Source organism: Anomaloglossus baeobatrachus, chromosome 4 (assembly GCF_048569485.1).
Source record: "Anomaloglossus baeobatrachus isolate aAnoBae1 chromosome 4, aAnoBae1.hap1, whole genome shotgun sequence".
Taxonomy (NCBI): Eukaryota; Metazoa; Chordata; class Amphibia; order Anura; family Aromobatidae; genus Anomaloglossus; species Anomaloglossus baeobatrachus.
This window is the reverse complement of record NC_134356.1, coordinates 639,678,300-639,698,373: the sequence shown is the minus strand read 5'-3', so window position 1 is coordinate 639,698,373 and position 20,074 is coordinate 639,678,300. Positions and strand designations below refer to the sequence as shown.

Here is a 20,074-nt window from a genome sequence, read left to right as displayed (position 1 = left end):
GGTACATAGACTCCCATTGTATGCACTAATGGCCAGGGGATGAGGACGGTGTCTGCAGTATTTACTGACAGTTTTTCTGAGACTATGGCTATGATACTAGAAGCCTAGCAGTCCGGACATGTCTCTCACAATATGGGCACTGTTGAATCATTGATCCATGGCCCCCCTCAGTGTGAATAACTAACAGCTCCGGGAATGTCACACGCATCCCAGAGTCACGGCTCTGCACGGACGTCAGTCCCAGACAGCCTAAGTGGGCTCGCTATGAGCGGCCTCGGTTTCATCAGGGTCCTAACAGAAGGACTCGCTGTGTAATGAGGCGGAAGTAGCGGCTCAGGATTCTGATCCTGAGACCGCTCTCAATCTGGATACACCTGATTGTGACGCCATAGTAAATAATCTTATAGCGTCCATCTATAGAATGTGGGTTATTTCTCACAACTCCTCCAGTGGAGGAGTCAGCTTCACGTATTTTTCTGGACCACTCTGCCTTCAGAGAGGCAGTCCAGGAACACCACGCTTATCCAGATATGCGCTTCTCCAAACGGCTTAGGATACACGCTATCCCTGTCCCCTGACTTGGTCAAGGACTGGACCCAATGTCCAGAGCGGCATCCTCCAATCTCCAGGCTTGTAGCTAGATCCATAGTTGCAGTGGGAGATGGAACTGCAAACTCAAAGATGCCACTGACAGACAGATGGATCTCTGGTCGAAAGCCATCTATGAGGCTGTCGGCGCACCGTTGCTCCGGCATTCTCTCCCTTGGGGCACTCCAAGCTATTTCAGCTTGTCTTACACAGATTGACACGGTTACACGTACATCTGTGCCGCAGGTGGCATCCTTAACCTCTCAAATGTCTGCATTTGTTTCTTACGCGATTCAGGTTGTCCTGGACTCTGCGAACCGTGCGGCGGTAGCCTCCGCTACTCCGTGTTTTTAAGCAGAGCCTGGTCTGCTCGTTAAGTGAATGGAAGGCAGATTCTGCTTCCAAAAAAGGTTGCCTAACCAGTTGCCTTTTTCTGCTGACCGACTGTTTGGTGAGCGTTGGATGTAACCATCAAACAGTCCAGGGGTAAGGATTCATCCTTTCCTCAGCCCGGACACAACAAACCCCAACAGAGCAAGAGGCAGTCGGGGTTTTCGGCCTTTTCGAGGCTCGGGCAGGTCCCATTTTTCCTCGTCCAAGGTGGACTCAAAAGGATCAGAGGAGCTAAGATTCTTAGCGGGCTCAGTCTCGCCCAAAAAAGCGACAGTCGGAAAACCCGCTTCCAAGGCGGCTTCCTCATGACTTGCGGCCTCGGTCCGTAGCAGGCTCTCCCGCCTTGGCGATATTTAGCTGCCATAGGTCAATGACCATTGAGTGTGAGACATTCTGTCTCACGGGTACAGGATAGAGCTCACTTCTCGTCCTCCAACTCGATTCTTCAGAATTTCTCCACCTCCCGGCCGGGCCGCTGCTCTTCTGCAAACAGGGTGCACTCTATAGGCAGAAAGAGTGATGACCCCCGTTCCTCTTCAGGAACAAGGTCACGGTTTTTACCCCAAATTCTTTGCGGTACCTATAACAACGGGCCGTTCCGTCCCGTTCTGGATCTAAAAATGCTCAGCAAGCTCGTGGACACCAGGCGGTTCCGGATGGAATCCCTCCGCCATGTCATCGCCTCAAGGTCCCAAGGATATTTCCTAGCATCATTAGGCATCAAGGATGCTTATCCACACGTGCCGATTGATCCAGAGCACTAGCGTTTCTACGCTTCGTTATAGGAGACGAACACCCTCTGTTCGTAGCTCTACCTTCCGGCTAGCGACAGTCCAACTGGTCTTCGCCAAGGTCAGGGCAGCAGTAGTCACAGTCCTGCACTCTCAGGGTCACTCTGTGGTCCCGTATTTAGACGATCTACTTGTCAAGGCACTCTCTTAGGAAACATGCCAACACTGCCCGAACGTTGCGCTGGAGACTCTCTAGAGTTTTGGGTGGATCATCAACTTTTTAAAGTCAGATCCGACCCCGACCCTATCGATAACATATCTAGGCATAGAGTTTCTTACTCTCTCAGCGATAGTGAAGCTGCCGCTAGACAAACAGCATTCACTACGGGCTGCAAGCTCTTCTTTAAGAACCAGTCGCACACATTGACACGCCTCATGCACTTCCTACGTAAGATGGTAGCAATGGAGGCAGTTCCTTTCGCGCAGTTTTACTGCGTCCACTACAATGGGACATTCTCCGCCAATGGGACGAGGAGTCGACGTCCCTCAACAGAGTCGTCGTTCTTCTCAGGCGGCCAAGGAATCTCTACGGTGGTGGCTTCTTCTCACCTCTTGGTCAAAAAGAAGGTCCTTCCTATCCCCGTCTGGGCGATAGTTACGACAGACGCGAGTCTATCAGGGTGGGGAGCAGTTTTTCTCCACTACAGCGCTCAGGGTACGTGGACTCAGCAAGAGTCCACTCTTCAGATCAATGTTCTTGAACACAGAGCAGTGTATCTTGCCCTACAATCCTTCCAACAGCGGCTGAAAAGCAAGCATATCCGACTTCAGTCGGACAGCTCCACAGCGGTGGCATACATCAACCACCAAGGAAGAACGCGCAACCGGCAAGCCTTCCAGGAAGTCCGGCAGGTTCTGATGTGGGTGGAAGACACGGCATCCACCATATCCACAATTCATCCCAAGTGTGGAAACTAGGAAGCTGACTTCCTAAGTCGCTGAGGTGTGGCCGAAAGAGTATGGTCTCCTCACCCGGACGGGTTTCAGGAGATCTGGCGCCGCTGACAGAGGCCGGACGTCGATCTAATGGCGTCACGGCACAACAACAATGTGCCAGCTTCATGGCACGGTTTCACAATCATCGAGCTCTGGCGGCAAACGCCTTAGTTCAGCATTGGTCGCAGTTCCAGCTACCTTAGGTGCCACCTCTGGCATTGTTGCCCAGAGTACTGCGCTAGATCAAGACCGACTGCGGCCGCACCATCCTCGTCGCTACAAATTGGCCGAGGATGTGTGGTACTCGGTTTTGTGGTGCCTCACGGTAGGCTAACCGGGGGCACTACCAGACCAATCAGACTGGCTGTCTCAAGGGCCATTCTTCCATTTGGATTCTACGGCCCTCAACCGGATGGTGTGGCATTGAGTCCTGGAACCTAGTGTCCTCAGGATTACCTCAGGACGTGGTTGCCACCATGAGACAGGCTAGCATACCAACGTCCGCCAAGATTGACCACAGGACGTGGAAGATGTTCTTATCTCGGTGCTCGGCGCAGGGTGTTTCTCCCTGGCCGGTTGCATCGTCTATGTTTCCTTCCTTCCTGCAATCTAGGTAGGAAAATGGGTTGTCGCTCAGTTCCCTTTAGGGACAAGTCTCAGCGCTATCTGTATTTTTTCAGAAACGACGACTTCCTCAGGTACGCACGTTCCTACGGGGAGTTTGTCTTCTCAGCACTCCGTACAAGCGGCCGTTAGAGCCCTGAGATCTGAACAAGGTTCTAATTGCTCTCCAGATGCCGCCTTTCGAGCCTTTGAAGGATGTCTCCCTTCCCGTTTTTCACGGGAAGTGGCCTTCTAGTAACGGTCTCGTCTCTTAGGAGAGTTTCCGAGCTAGCAACGCTCTCATACAAACTCCCTTCCTGGTCCTTCACCAGGACAGGGTAGTTCTGCGTCCGGTTCCGGAATTTCTCCCTAAGGTGGTATCCCATTTTCATATCAATCAGGATATCACCTCACCTTCTTTGTGTCCTCGTCCAGTCCATCAATTTCAGAAAGATTTGCATCTGTTGGTTCTGGTGAGAGCACTCAGGTTCTACTTCCCGCATGGCGCTCCTGCGCCACCCGGATGCACTCTTTGTCCTTGTCGCTGGTCGGCGTAAACAGTCGCAAGCTTCCAGATCCACCCTTGCTCGGGGGCTCGAGGCACCAATTCTTGAAACCTACAGTTCTACTGGGCTTCTGGTTCTCTCAAGGCCGAAGGCCCATTCTACCAGAGCCGTGGGTGCATCCTGGGCATTACGGCACCAGGCTACGGCTCAGCAGGTGTGTCAGGCACCCACCTGGTCGAGTCTACTTACTTTTACCAAGCATTATCAGATGCATACCTACGCTTCGGCAGACGCCAGCCTAGGTAGATAAGTCATTCAGGCGGCGGTTGGCCACCTGTAGGAGAGGGCCGTTTGACGGCCCTATCATGAGGTATTCTTTTACCCACCCAGGGATTGCTTTTGGACATCCCAATTGTCTGGGTCTCCCAATGGAGCGACAAAGAAGAAGGGAATTTTGTTTACTTACCGTAAATTCCTTTTCTTCTAGCTCCAATTGGGAGACCCAGCACCCGCCCTGTTTTCTCGGGGTTTTTCTGTTTTTTCGGGTACACATGTTGTTCATGTGGTATGGTTCAGTTCTCCGATGTTTCCTCGGATTGAATTGGTCTTTAAATCAGTTATTGGCTTTCCTCCTTCTTGCTTTGGCACTAAAACTGGTGAGCCAGTGATCCCACTGGGGGTGTATAGCCAGAAGGGGAGGGGCCTTACACTTTTAAGTGTAATACTTTGTGTGGCCTCCAGAGGCAATAGCTATACACCCAATTGTCTGGGTCTCCCAATTGGAGCTAGAAGAAAAGGAATTTACGGTAAGTAAACAAAATTCCCTTCATCCTGGTGCTCTGCTCAGGGAGTGTCTCCCTGGCCATTTGCTTTGCCTACCTTTCTTTCTTTCCTGCAATCTGGGTTAGAAAAAGGTTTGTCGCTCGGTTCCCTTAAAGGGCAAGTCTCGGCGCTATCCGTCTTTTTTCAGAAGCGTCTAGCACGACTTCCTAAGGTGCGCACGTTCCTGCAGGGGGTTTGTCATATCGTACCCCCGTACAAGCGGCCGTTAGATCCATGGGATCTGAACAGGGTACTAGTTGCCCTCCAGAAGCCGCCCTTCGAGCCTCTGAGGGAGGTTTCACTTTCTAGACTATCACAGAAAGTGGCTTTTCTGGTAGCGATCACATCTCTTCGGAGAGTGTCTGAGCTAGCAGCGCTGTCATCCAAGGCTCCCTTCCTGGTCTTCCACCAGGACAAGGTAGTGCTGCGCCCCATTCAGGAGTTTCTCCCTAAGGTGGTATCCTCTTTTCATCTTAATCAGGATATCTCTTTGCCTTCTTTTTGTCCTCATGCAGTTCATCGGTATGAGAAGGATTTACATTTGTTAGATCTGGTGAGAGCACTCAGAATCTACATTTCCCGCACGGCGCCCCTGCGCAGTTCGGATGCACTCTTTGTCCTTGTCGCTGGTAAGCGCAAAGGGTCGCAGGCTTCTAAGGCCACCCTGGCTCGATGGATCAAGGAACCAATTCTTGAAGCCTACCGTTCTGCTGGGCTTCCGGTTCCATCAGGGCTGAAGGCCCATTCTACCAGAGCCGTGGGTGCGTCCTGGGCATTACGACACCAGGCTACGGCTCAACAGGTGTGCCAGGCAGCTACCTGGTCGAGTCTGCACACTTTCACCAAACATTATCAGGTGCATACCTATGCTTCGGCGGACGCCAGCCTAGGTAGAAGAGTCCTGCAGGCGGCAGTTGCCTCCCCGTAGGGGAGGGCTGTCTTCGCAGCTCTTACATGAGGTATTCTTTACCCACCCAGGGACAGCTTTTGGACGTCCCAATCGTCTGGGTCTCCCAATGGAGCGCCGAAGAAGGGAATTTTGTTACTTACCGTAAATTCCTTTTCTTCTAGCTCCTATTGGGAGACCCAGCACCCGCCCTGTTGTCCTTCGGGATTTTTGGGTGTTTTTCGGGTACACATGTTGTTCATGTTGAACGGTTTTCAGTTCTCCGACGTTACTTCGGAGTGAATTTGTTTAAACCAGTTCTTGGCTTTCCTCCTTCTTGCTTTTGCACTAAAACTGGTGAGCCAGTGATCCCACTGGGGGTGTATAGCCAGAAGGGGAGGGGCCTTACACTTTTTAGTGTAATGCTTTGTGTGGCCTCCGGAGGCAGTGCTATACACCCAATCGTCTGGGTCTCCCAATAGGAGCTAGAAGAAAAGGAATTTACGGTAAGTAACAAAATTCCCTTCATTTCTTAATTTTGTGTCCACCAGGTTTCTGCTGCTCGAGAGGAGGTGCCCGGTAGAAGAGGCTTCCCAGGTTACATGTACACTGACCTGGCCACCATCTACGAGCGAGCGGGGAGAGTAGAGGGCAGGAACGGCTCCATCACGCAGATCCCCATCCTCACTATGCCCAACGATGGTCAGTGTGTGCCCGTACATTGGCCATGTAGTGTATGCACGCTTAGAGAAACACATTACATGGAGGAGATGTTTGATCTCGTCGCCTCTCGTTTCTTGCAGACATCACCCACCCCATCCCTGACTTGACGGGATACATCACAGAGGGGCAGATCTATGTGGAGCGGCAGCTACATAACAGACAGGTTGGTGATGGAGGTGCTGGGTCCAACCAGTCATCCAGATTATAGTGTCCGCCTCATGACATTAATTCCGCTCCCCCCCCAGATCTATCCTCCCATTAATGTGCTGCCCTCACTGTCCCGTCTGATGAAATCTGCCATCGGTGAAGGCATGACCAGGAAGGATCACTCGGACGTGTCCAACCAGCTGGTGAGTGATCCGCTTAACGCTGGGTGTGGCATATTTGTATTTGTCCTTACAGCATATATTAAAATCAAGGCATTTCTTTTCCTTCACTTGTGTAACATTGACACATCACCAGCTTATGTGAATACACCTCAATATTTGTATTAGAGGTATTTTGGCCTTGGTCGTTTCAACATCGGGAGGTGAGCGGAGTCATTGACGTTTCTAGTGATGAGTGAGCACTACCATGCTCGGGTGCTCGATACTCGTAACTAATGATGAGCGGGCACTACCATGCTCGGGTATTCAGTATTCGTAACTAGTGATGAATGGGCACTACCATGCTCGGGTGCTCGGTACTCGTAACTAGTGATGAGCGGGCACTACCATGCTCGGGTGCTCGATACTCGTAACTAATGATGAGCGGGCACTACCATGCTCGGGTGCTCGATACTCGTAACTAATGATGAGCGGGCACTACCATGCTCGGGTGCTCGATACTCGTAACTAATGATGAGCGGGCACTACCATGCTCGGGTGCTCAGTAGTCGTAACTAGTGATGAATGGGCACTACCATGCTCGGGTGCTCAGTACTCATAACTAGTGATGAGCGGGCACTACCATGCTCGGGTGCTCGATACTCGTAACTAGTGATGAATGGGCACTACCATGCTCGGGTGCTCAGTACTCATAACTAGTGATGAGCGAGCACTAACATGCTCAAGTGCTCTGTACTCGTAACATGTGTGTGCTTTGTTTGCCAGGTATAATGGAAGTCAATTGAGAACTCAAGTGTTTTTCCAGAAGATTTTCTCGAAAATATGGTTCTCCCCATTGACTTCCATTATACCCAGTACATGAGTAGTGCCCATTTGAGTATCAGACTGCTCATTACGAGACCTCAGCAGGGTAGTACTCGCTCATCACTAGCTACGAGTACAGAGCATGGTAGTGCCCACTCATCACTATTTCTGAATCAATTGCCAGTAAGGCTTTATGTAGAAGAAATAAATTTGCTTGCTTAAAAGGGTTCTGTTTTCAACAATTCCTGCTTGACAATAAGCTTATCATAGTGTGCCCACCTCCTGGGACCCCTAATGGTCATCTGTGATGCCATCTTGCTTTAGGTGTTCAGTTTCCCTGCAGCACTCCACAGGGTAAATTATTGTATTTTTCTGACTATAAGGCCCCCTTCACACATCAGTGATTCTGGGACGTTTGTGCTTTTTTTACGTACCAGAATCACTGACATACGCAGACTCATTATAATCAATGGGTCTGCTCACACATCAGTGATTTTTCACTGAACGTGTCTCCGTGCAGCGTGCACCCTTGGCCGTGATTCTGCACGGAGACAAGTCCGTTTTTTTCTGGCATCACTGATGACCCACGGACCACACTATGGTGTGATCAGTGAAACACTTAGCAGAAAATCACGGACATATTAAATAATAAATTTCTTCAGCGCTCTATTGGGAGACCCAGACGATTGGGGTATAGCTACTGCCCTCTGGAGGCCACACAAAGCACTACATCAAAAGTGCAAGGCCCCTCCCTCTCTGGCTATACCCCCCCGTGGTATCACGGGTTCTCCAGTTTTAGCTTTGTGTGCGAAGGAGGTCAGACATTCCATGCATAGCTCCACAGATTTTAGTCAGCAGTAGCTGCTGACTATTTCGGATGGAAGAAAAGAGGACACATTTAGTGTCCCCAGCATGCTCCCTTCTCACCCCTGGATGGTGTTGTAAGGTTGAGGTACCTATTGCTGGTACGGAGGCTGGAGCCCACATGCTGCTTTCCTTCCACATCCCCCTGAGGGGCTCTGTGGAAGTGGGATCCTGCCGGCCTCAAAGCTCTGACGCCGGGCTCCATCCACAGACCCATTTGAACCTGTTGGATACGGAGCTGGAGTACCGTTCAGGGACATGGCCCTGCACCATTACAGGTACTCTGTGTCCCCGTACACACAGGCACAGCACACTCCAGACTTGCTGGGTGTGCTAGTGCGCCGGGGACAGTAATGGGTTACAGTCACTGCAGCTTTGCTGAGTGACTTTGTGTTTTGGGAACTACCGCGCCGGACGCTCCGGGAGCGGCGGCGCGGCTGGGACTTGTAGTTCGCCGGGGACTGGGCGCCGACCGCGCTTTTACGGCGGCGGCGCTTATAAATCCAGTCCCCGGCTTCTGCGGCCTAGTGCCGCTTCGTTCCCGCCCCCTCCCTGTCACTCAGGGAAGGGGACAGGCGCTGAGCAATCAGCAGCGCCGAGGGCTGGAGCCTTTTTACATGCTCCAGCCCTCTCACTGCACACTGTCGGGCGCCGGATTCCCGCTCTGCCTTGGGGGCACGCCCACGGCCCGCCCCTCCTCACAGGAGCTGGGGAGGAAGCCGGCAGCCATTACTGAAGTCCGAGCTCGGACTTTCGGCAACCAGGCAGGACGGTGGCGATCATACACCCGCTTATAGGCGGGCGGTAAGCGGCACACATAGTGCTGACCACATATAACTGCAGTGTGTACATGTGTTGTTTTTAACTGCACAGGTCGCTATATGCCCGCTTGGGGAGCGACACATTAGCAGCAGGAAAGCAGGTGTGCTAAGGCACAGGCTTTCTAGGCTGCTTGTATTGCACGACTGAGGTGTTCATTTGTGTTTATGTGTTATACATTGCACTGTACAGTCGCTAGTCTTAGCTATATTCTCCTGGAATGGCTAGACTACAGCAGCAGAAAACCAAGGGTGCTGGGGCACAGGTTTTTTTCTATGCTGCTTGTATTGCATGGGCTGCAGTGTGCATTTGTACTTGTGCTTGTATGCTATACATTGCACTGTATGGTCACTCTTCTGGGCCATATTCCCCTAGATGACTAGTCTATAGCAGCAGAAGAGCTGGGGTGCCAGGGCACAGGCTTCTATGCTGCTTGTATTGCATGTGCTGCAGTGTTCATTTGTACTTGTGCTTGTATGCTATACATTGCAATGTACGGTCACCAATCTTGGCTATATAATTCTAGATAGCTAGTCGGCAGCGGCAAAACAGCAACACAGATTTTCAGTGCTGTTTTTACTACATGGGATGCTGTTCATGACACCGTCCCATTGTGTGCATGCTCCCCTGTAGCACGTCGTCTGCCGGGGTCTCTAGCACTTCGTCTGCCTGGGTCTCTACTAGTTGTGGCCAAAGAAACCATCTGTCAACCCTGTCCATGGACAGGGACGGAGTAGTCATAATATAGAGACTTGCAGTCCAGACAGGCCATGGGCAATCTACTTGACCAAAAGGCAGCTCTTCAGGGCTTTGATACTGACATAGCTATCGATCCGGATACACCGGGTGGTAACGCCATACGGAATGATCCTATACCGTCCATCAATGGAAGGTTGGATCTTTCTCCCTCAGCTCCCCCAGTGGAGATAGGAGACGAACAGGAGAAGTCCCTTTTCAGTATCTCACACAGATATTGAGTATTTTTCTGGCCACGCTGACTTCCGAGAAGCAGTCCAGGAACACCACGCTTACCAGATAAGCGTCTTCTCCAAACGTTTTTTAGGATACACGTTATCCCTTTTCCCCTGACGCGGTCAGCGCTGGACCCAGGGTCCAAAGGTGGATTCTCCAATCTCCAGGCTTGCGTCTAGAGACATAGTTGCACTGGAGATGGGGCTTCACTTAAAGATGCCAGTCACAGACAGATGGACTCTGGTTGAAATCTGTCTAGGAAGCTATCGGCGTGTCGGTTGCTCCGGCATCCACAGCCGTATAGGCAACCTAACCTTTTCAGCTGTTCTTGCGCAGCTGGCCTTGAGCACAGGGACATCTGTACCGCAGAGGCGTCCGTAACCCGCAATGTCTGCACTGCGACTTACCCTGTTAATACTGTCCTAAAAGTACAGTCGAGGTTTCGGTCCTTCCCAAGCTCCGGTAGGTCCCAATTGTCCTCGGGCAAAAGGGCTACTAAACCTCAGACGGGCTCAGATTCCGGCCGGGCTCAATCACGCCCAAGGAAGGCAGTCGGAGGAACCGCTACCAAGGCGGTCTCCTCAGGACTCTCAGCGCTCTCTCTCTCTCAGCGCTCTCTCTCTCTCTCCGCATCCGCGGTTGATGGCAGAACCCCCGCCTTTGGCGACATTTAGCTGCCACAGGTCACAGACCGGTGGGTGACGGACATTGTGCTCACGTGCACAGGACAGTGTTCTATTCTCGTCCTCCGACTCCATTTCCCTGCTGCAGGCGGTGGATGCTCTAAGAGCAGAAGGAGTGGTGATCCCTGTCCCCCCTCAGGAACGAGGGCGAGGGTTTGTACTCCAATCTCTTTGTGGCTCCAAAAAAGGACGGTTCCTTCCGTCCCGTTCTGGTCCTGACACTGCTCAACGAGCATGCGAACTCCAGGCGGTTCCGGATGGGATCCCTCCGATCCGTCATTACCTCAATGTCTCGAGGAGACTTCCTTGCCTCAACAGACATCAAGGATGCCTATCTCCACGTGTCAATTGCTACGGAGCACCAACGTTTTCTACGTTTGGTGATAGGAGACGAACATCTTCAGTTCGTAGCTCTGCCATTCAGTCTGGCGTCAGCCCCACGGGTGTTCACCAAGGTCATGGCAGCAGTGGTAGCAGTCTTGCACTTTCAGGGACACCCGGTGATCCCATACTTGGACGATCTACTCGTCAAAGCACCCTCCCTCGAGGCATGCCAACGCAGCCTGAATGTTACGCTGGAGACTCTCCAGACTTTCGGGTGGTTCATCAATTTGGCAAGGTCAAATCTGTCTCCGACTCAATCACTAACGTATCTCGGCATGGAGTTTCATACTCTATCAGCAATAGTGAAGCTTCCGCTGAACAAGCAGCGTTCACTGCAGACAGAGGTGCAGTCTCTCCTTCAAGGCCAGTCGCACCCCTTAAGGCGCCTCATGCACTTCCTAAGGAAGATGGTGGCAGCCATCGAGGCAGTTCTCTTTGCGCAGTTTCATCTGCGCCAACGGCAATGGGACATTCTCCGCCAATGGGACGGGCAGTCAACCTCCCTGGACAGGGAAGTCTCCCTTTCCCAGACGGCCGAGGACTCTCTGCTATAGTGGCCATAGCCCCCATCCTGGGCACTGGTCACGACAGATACGAGTCTGTCAGGGTGGGGAGCAGTTTGTCTCCGCCACATGGCTCAGGGGACGTGGACTCAGCAGGAGTCCACCCTTCAGATCGATGTTCAAATCGGGGCAGGGTATCTTACCCTATTAGCCTTCCAGAAGTGGCTAGAAAGAGAGCAGATCCGAATCCAGTCGGACATCTCCACAGCGGTGGCATACATCAACCACCAAGAAGGGGCGCGCAGTCAGCAAGCCTTCCAGGAAGTCCGGCGAATCCTCATGTGGGTGGAGGACACAGCATCCACCATATCCGCAGTTCACATCCCGGGCGTAGAAAACTGGGAAGCAGACTTCCTCAGTCGCCAGGGTATGGACGCGGGGGAATGGTCCCTTCACTCGGACGTGTTTCAGGAAATCTGTTGCCGCTGGGGGGTGCCGGACGTCGACCTAATGGCGTCTCGGCACACCAACAAGGTCCCGGCATTTATGGCCGATCGCGCGATCACAGAGCTCTGGCGGCAGACGCCTTAGTGCAAGATTGGTCGCAGTTCCGGCTCACATATGTGTTTCCACCTCTGGCACTCTTGCCCAGAGTACTGCGCAAAAAAATCAGATCCGATTGCAGCCGCGTCATACTCGTCGCACCAGACTGGCCGAGGAGATCGTGGTTTCCGGATCTGTGGCATCTCACGGTCGGCCGACCGTGGTCACTACCAGACCGACCAGACTTATTGTCCCAAGGGCCGTTTTCTCCATCGGAATTCTGCGGCCCTGAACCTGACTGGGTGGCTTTTGTGTCCTGAATCCTAGCGTCTTCAGGATTATCCCAAGGGGTCGTTGCCACCATGAGACAGGCTAGGAAGCCCACGTCTGCTAAGATATACCACAAAACGTGGAAGATTTTCTTATTCTGGTGCTCTACTCAGGGAGTGTCTCCCTGGCCATTTGCATTGCCTACTTTTCTTTCCTTCCTACAATAGGAGTCAGAAAAGGGCTTGTCGCTTGACTCCCTCAAAGGGCAAGTCTCAGCACTATCCGTGTTTTTTCAGAAGCGTCTAGCACGTCTTTCTAAGGTGTGCACGTTCCTGCAGGGGGTTTGTCATATCGTACCCCCGTACAAGCGGCCGTTAGATCCGTGGGATCTGAACAGGGTTCTAGTTGCTCTCCAGAAGCCGCCTTTCGAGCCTCTGAAGGAAGTTTCTTTTTCTCGCCTGTCACAGAAGGTGGCGTTTCTCGTTGCGATCACATCGCTTCGGCGAGTGTCTGAGCTGGCAGCTCTGTCATCCAAGGCTCCCTTCCTGGTGTTTCACCAGGACAAGGTAGTGCTGCGCCCCATTCCGGAGTTTCTCCCTAAGGTCGTATCCTCGTTTCATCTTAATCAGGATATCTCCTTACCGTCTTTTTGCACTCATCCGGTTCACCGGTATGAGAATGATTTACGTTTGCTAGATCTGGTGAGAGCACTCAGAATCTACATTTCCCGCACGGCGCCCGTGCGCCGTGCCGATGCACTTTTTGTCCTTGTCGCTGGTCCGCGCAAGGGGTTGCAGGCTTCTAAAGCCACCCTGGCTCGATGGATCAAAGAACCAATTCTAGAGGCCTACCGTTCTGCGGGGCTTCCGGTTCCTTCAGGGCTAAAAGCCCACTCAACCAGAGCCGTGGGTGCGTCCTGGGCATTACGTCACCAGGCTTCGGCTCACCAGGTGTGCCAGGCAGCTACCTGGTCCAGTCTGCACATTTTCACCAAGCATTATCAGGTGCATACCTATGCTTCGGCGGATGCCAGCTTAGGTAGAAGAGTCCTGCAGGCGGCAGTGACACCCCCGTAGGGGAGGGCTGTTTTGCAGCTCTAACATGAGGTATTTCTTTACCCACCCAGGGACAGCTTTTGGACGTCCCAATCGTCTGGGTCTCCCAATAGAGCGCTGAAGAAGAAGGGAATTTTGTTACTTACCGTAAATTCCTTTTCTTCTAGCTCTTATTGGGAGACCCAGCACCCGCCCTGTTGTCCTTCGGGATGTTTTTTTGTTGTTTGCGGGTACACATGTTGTTCATGTTGAACGGTTTTTCAGTTCTCCGATGTTATTCGGAGTTAATTTGTTTAAACCAGTTATTGGCTTCCTCCTTCTTGCTTTGGCACTAAAACTGGAGAACCCGTGATACCACGGGGGGGTATAGCCAGAGAGGGAGGGGCCTTGCACTTTTGATGTAGTGCTTTGTGTGGCCTCCAGAGGGCAGTAGCTATACCCCAATCGTCTGGGTCTCCCAATAAGAGCTAGAAGAAAAGGAATTTACGGTAAGTAACAAAATTCCCTTCATTTTCAACTAACCTTTCCAGTGACGTGCTGTGCAGCCTCCGCTCTCTGCAGCTCCTGCCCGGCTCATGAATATTCATGAAAGCAGGAACACCCGACCCGGACGTAGCTGCAGAGAGCGGTGGGTGGACGCTGTACAGCCGAGGAGTTCAGCACCATGGACAGCAGGAGCGAAGGCAGGTGAGTAATGTCAATTTGCGATCACGGAGGGGCATGTGTGGGTTTTACACGTCAGTGAAGAGCGTCAGTGTTTTTCAATGACGTGTGAAGGGGGCCTAAGATGTATTTTTTAACAAGGTAACTTCTTGCTAAAATTTATGTGCGTCTTATAGTCTGCAGTCAATGACATCAGCAGGGCCAGACCTCTGTGATTGCTTCCTTGAATAACATGGCAAAGTATTCATAAGCGCTGAGATAGCCAAGCGGCTGCACAGTTCTCACTCTCTGTAATGCTGAGCTTGCTGGCAGGTTAGGGAACGTTTGTGCCTACATGAGGGTTACTAGAATGGATCTTTGGTGCACCGGCTGAAGGAAAATAAAACGGTCACATATAGATAAGTTTATTTCCACTTAGCAGAAGAGTCATGCTCTCTCAATTGAAAGCCGATCTGCATTTCCATTCTGTGTAGCATACAGGATACATACTATATGTGATGCCGTCCTTTTTTTTTTTTTTTTTTTTTTTTTTGTCCAAATTCATGGGGTTATGAAGGGCACAGATAATCAGTGTAGCACAGGACGGCTTGATATAAAATCTGCAATAGTCTTCCTTATTAGTAGTATGGCTATTAGAATGATTTTTGCTAAAGGGAACAACGGGCTAAATTGTGTGTAAGGAGTGAAAGACATCACACATGTAAGATAGCAGACACTTACATAGTTTCACAATAAAAGGACTTTTTGCTGTTTATGAACTTCAGTATGTTAGGAACAGTATATAATGCCCTATATTTTTTAGTACAACCCTCCTAATCTACTTTTACTACTTCCTAATAAATCATTACCCCCTCGTCTAATACTCTAGAGCTCCAAGAAATGAGCACAGATGTAGATGGACCACCAACATTAGTTACATCACCAGGGTAGTTTTAATACTACAGTGGTACCTCGTTTAACGAGTAACCCTCTTAACGAGAATTTCGCTTAACAAGCAAAGCTTTCTGTAAACTTGTAACCCGCTTTACGAGAAAGCCTTGCTGTACGAGCGAAATCCTCACTGCACACACTTCTGGTTTCGTCCATCCACCACACTGTGACCTGCACTTGCAGTCCACACAAACACACACATGTACGCACAAAACACGCACAAACACACACATGTACGCACAAACACACACATGTACGCACAAACACACACATGTACGCACAAACACACACATGTACGCACAAACACACACATGTACGCACAAACACACACATGTACGCACAAACACACACATGTACGCACAAACACACACATGTACGCACAAACACACACATGTACGCACAAACACACACATGTACGCACAAACACACACATGTACGCACAAACACACACATGTACGCACAAACACACACATGTACGCACAAACACACACATGTACGCACAAACACACACATGTACGCACAAACACACACATGTACGCACAAACACACACATGTACGCACAAACACACACATGTACGCACAAACACACACATGTACGCACACACACATGTACGCACAAACACACACATGTACGCACAAACACACACATGTACGCACAAACACACACATGTACGCACAAACACACACATGTACGCACAAACACACACATGTACGCACAAACACACACATGTACGCACAAACACACACATGTACGCACAAACACACACATGTACGCACAAACACACACATGTACGCACAAACACACACATGTACGCACAAACACACACATGTACGCACAAACACACACATGTACGCACAAACACACACATGTACGCACAAACACACACATGTACGCACAAACACACACATGTACGCACAAACACACACATGTACGCACAAACACACACATGTACGCACAAACACACACATGTACGCACAAACACACACATGTACGCACAAACACACACATGTACGCACAAACACACACATGTACGCACAAACACACACATGTACGCACAAACACACACATGTACGCACAAACACACACATGTACGCACAAACACACACATGTACGCACAAACACACACATGTACGCACAAACACACACATGTACGCACAAACACACACATGTACGCACAAACACACACATGTACGCACAAACACACACATGTACGCACAAACACACACATGTACGCACAAACACACACATGTACGCACAAACACACACATGTACGCACAAACACACACATGTACGCACAAACACACACATGTACGCACAAACACACACATGTACGCACAAACACACACATGTACGCACAAACACACACATGTACGCACAAACACACACATGTACGCACAAACACACACACGTACGCACAAACACACACACACGTACGCACACACACACACATGTACGCACACACACACACACACGTACGCACACACACACACACACGTACGCACACACACACACACACGTACGCACACACACACACACACGTACGCACACACACACACACACGTACGCACACACACACACACATGTACGCACACACACACACACACGTACGCACACACACACACACACGTACGCACACACACACACACACGTACGCACACACACACACACACGTACGCACACACACACACACATGTACGCACACACACACACACATGTACGCACACACACACACATGTACGCACACACATACAGTATTATGCTCACCTTACTTTCCGTTCCACCGCCAGTCTCATGGTTCTTGTAGTTCCCGGGTACATCGCGACGTCCTCGCGGCGAACTACAAGACCCAGGAGGCCTGCGATGGAACGGAAGGTAAGGTGAGCATATAATATAACATATGTTTACCTTTCGTTTCATCGCCGGCCTCCTGAATCCTGTAGTTCGCCGCTGCGCTCCAGTCCACGCTGTGTATCTGCATCCATAGCGACGAGGGAGGAACTTCCTGTCATCACTAATGAAAGGCAGAGCGCTGGCCAATCAGTGGCAAGCGGCTCTGCCTTTGACGTCAGCGCTCTGGCCGGGAACTTCCTGCCTCGTCGTTATGGTAACGCATTACACAGCCCGGCCCCATACCAGAGAACAGCAAGTCCCAGCAGACCGGCGATGGAACGGAAGGTAAGGTGAGTTTGTGTGTGTTTGTGTTTGTGTGTGTTTGTGTGTGTGTTTGTGTGTGTGTTTGTGTGTTTGTGTGTGTGTTTGTGTGTGTTTGTGTGTGTGTTTGTGTGTGTGTTTGTGTGTGTGTTTGTGTGTGTGTTTGTGTGTGTGTTTGTGTGTGTGTTTGTGTGTGTGTTTGTTTGTTTGTTTGTGTGTGCTTGTGCATGTGTGGAATGATAGAACAGGAGACCAGGATGGGACATTTTAGAAGTTGTGGAACTGATCGTCTGCATTGCAATGATTTCCTATGGGAAATCTTGCTTTGCTGAACGAGTACCCTGATTAACAAGCACAGTACCAGAACGGATTGTTCTCGTTAAGCAAGGTTCCACTGTATTTGTTTTACTATTTTCTGGTGTCCATATCTGGGTGCATCTTAGGCCAAGTTCACACTTCTGTTGTTTTAAATCCGTCAGGTCTGTCGTTGCGACGCAATGATGGATCCGTCGTTTTTTAGATGTCAACTGACGCAACGGATGTGTTGTTTCACAGGATTCCGTTCACAGGAATCCAGTGAAAAAACTGATTTGTCGCTACCGTTACATCCGCTGTGCGTCCGTTTTTTGACGGATCCGTCGTGATCCGTTTCTGTTTGGAACAGCCCAAAGGGTGTGCCAAACATACTGGGCATGCTCAGTAGAGCATGACTGCGTCCAGCACTGGATTCCGTCGTGTGACGGATTACGGCGGAATCCTGCACCATTAAACATCCATTACAGCTCTTGATAGATGATGACAGATACCTGCGGAGTCCGTTTTTTTGCCTCCCCAAAAAAAGTTGCATGCAGCGTTGCTCCCGCCTGACGGTCCGTCAGTAAACGACTGATCCATCACACAACGGATGCAACGCAAGCCCATCAGTCACAATCCAGCGCTAATAGAAGTCCTATGGGGGGAAAAAACGGACTCCTGTAAAATATTTTGAAGGATACCGTAATTCCTCAAGGCGATGGATTGTGACTGAAGCAAAACAGAACTGTGAACTTAGCCTTATAGTCCCAAAAATTACGGTAGGTATTATGCAGGGTGCACATAGTCACTTGTACAGTACAGGAGTGGTCATCCAGATGAAGAGACACTGTCAGGATCCTCCTCTCCTGCATTATGCTCCACTTACTTGAGCGTATATTCCCTCTTCAGATAACCTGATCAGTTATGACACTCGGATCAAAGTGTGATCAGAGTGTCAGGTAAGTGTGATCCGATTCTACCCCATGAGGGAATCCTAGCACAAGTGAGGAGAAGATTGAGAACAAAATTTCTGAATGTTCGCCATTCTGTGACTTTGCAGAAATTGGAAGTTTTGCGGGTGAAATCCAATGATTTCCACACATCCATAGACTTTAATGGGGGCGCGCCGTCCAATATACGCTGCCACTCGCAGCATGCTGCTTTTTTTTTTTTTTTTTGTCATGAGAAGAAAAGCGCTGATCTTCACTGCCCCATAATATAACATTGGATCCAGTGCTATCTGATAATACACCCTAAGGGTGTGTGCCCACGATCAGTATTTACAGCGGTTTGGACGCAGCATATGTCAGCTGCGTCCAAAACACTGCGGTGTACAGTACAAGCCCAGCGGACGGGATTCCTATAAATCCCGTGCCCTCTGTGCTTGTTTTTTTCCGGAGCAGCTTTCCAGACCGCAGCATGTCAGTTGTTTGCTGCGGATTCGCATCCTAGGAAGAACACAAGCGAGAGACCGCAGGGCACTGAACCCTGATTGTGGGCACTGACAGCTGCGGTCTCCTGCGGAGGTGACGCGCGGCCCCGCAGCTTAGGAATTGCTGCGTTCTGAACACAGCGAGTCCTGATCGTGAGCACATACCCTTAAAGTGAGGAGGATGCCCCTCTATATTAACTTTGAACTTGCTCATAATGGTACATGCACACATCGATGTGACACCACTGTGTTCTGTTGGATTTTTTTTTTCTTGCAACGCATATAAACCCATAGAGTATAATGGATCTGTGCAGGTATCCCTGAAAATCAGTGATCCAAGAATTAGAGGTGCTGTTCTCATCCGATCCTGAGGATTTGTACAGGGCATACTAGATGGGTCTGCGTGCTGTCCAAGAAAAATTCAGACAGCGCACACACTTCACACGGATGTGTAAAAGTAGCCTAAGGTAGATGAGTGGGTTCTGATCATACGTCTCGCAGCCGTCCCTGCAGGTAAAGCCTCCAAATTAATGTGACCATGCAGGTGATAAATAGGGATGAGCGAATGTATTTGCCACTATTCGGTACCTGATGGATAACAGGCCATTCGGTATCCAATGAATAAAACAACATCCGCTCTGATACTTTCATTTTCATTTTCATTTCTTCCGAGAGAGAGAACAAACTGTTTCTGCCTTTTCCCATCCATTTCAGCCTTTTCCTCAGTCACCGCAGCTCGCCGTTAGGTCCAACGTGAAATTATTCGGGTTTCCCATAGACTTTCATTGCGCGTCGATATTCGCGAATAGTCGAATAGCGACGACCTGATTGGGATTTCTGGTAGGTCACAGCCTTTAAAGGGATTTCCAGTATTTTGATATTGCTGGTTCCGTCAATAGGATGGGTCCTTAATAGCAGATCAGTGGTGATCTGATATTAGCAGGTAAGTATACAGTGTAATGAGAGAGTACAGTGCCGTACGGTGACCATTCTTTGGTATGGCAGCTCCTATTGAAGTGAAAGGGTCTCGTGGTACATCTCAGCAATCTAATTTTGATCATTTTGATAATTCATCCGAAGGATAAGTCAACAATATCCATGTCCTAGACATACCCTTTAACTCCTGATAAGA

General features: G+C 50.2%; 1 protein-coding gene across 1 annotated transcript in view; it reads left to right on the top strand.

The window, feature by feature from the left end:
* The window catches only part of ATP6V1B2 (ATPase H+ transporting V1 subunit B2), a 61,461-nt gene that overhangs the window by 31,724 nt on the left and 9,663 nt on the right, over window positions 1–20,074 (top strand). Inside the window, exons 10-12 of the mRNA XM_075346456.1 lie at window positions 6,077–6,227; window positions 6,329–6,411; window positions 6,494–6,598. Coding sequence (XP_075202571.1) covers window positions 6,077–6,227; window positions 6,329–6,411; window positions 6,494–6,598 — 339 coding nt within the window. The remainder of the gene's footprint in view (window positions 1–6,076; window positions 6,228–6,328; window positions 6,412–6,493; window positions 6,599–20,074) is intronic.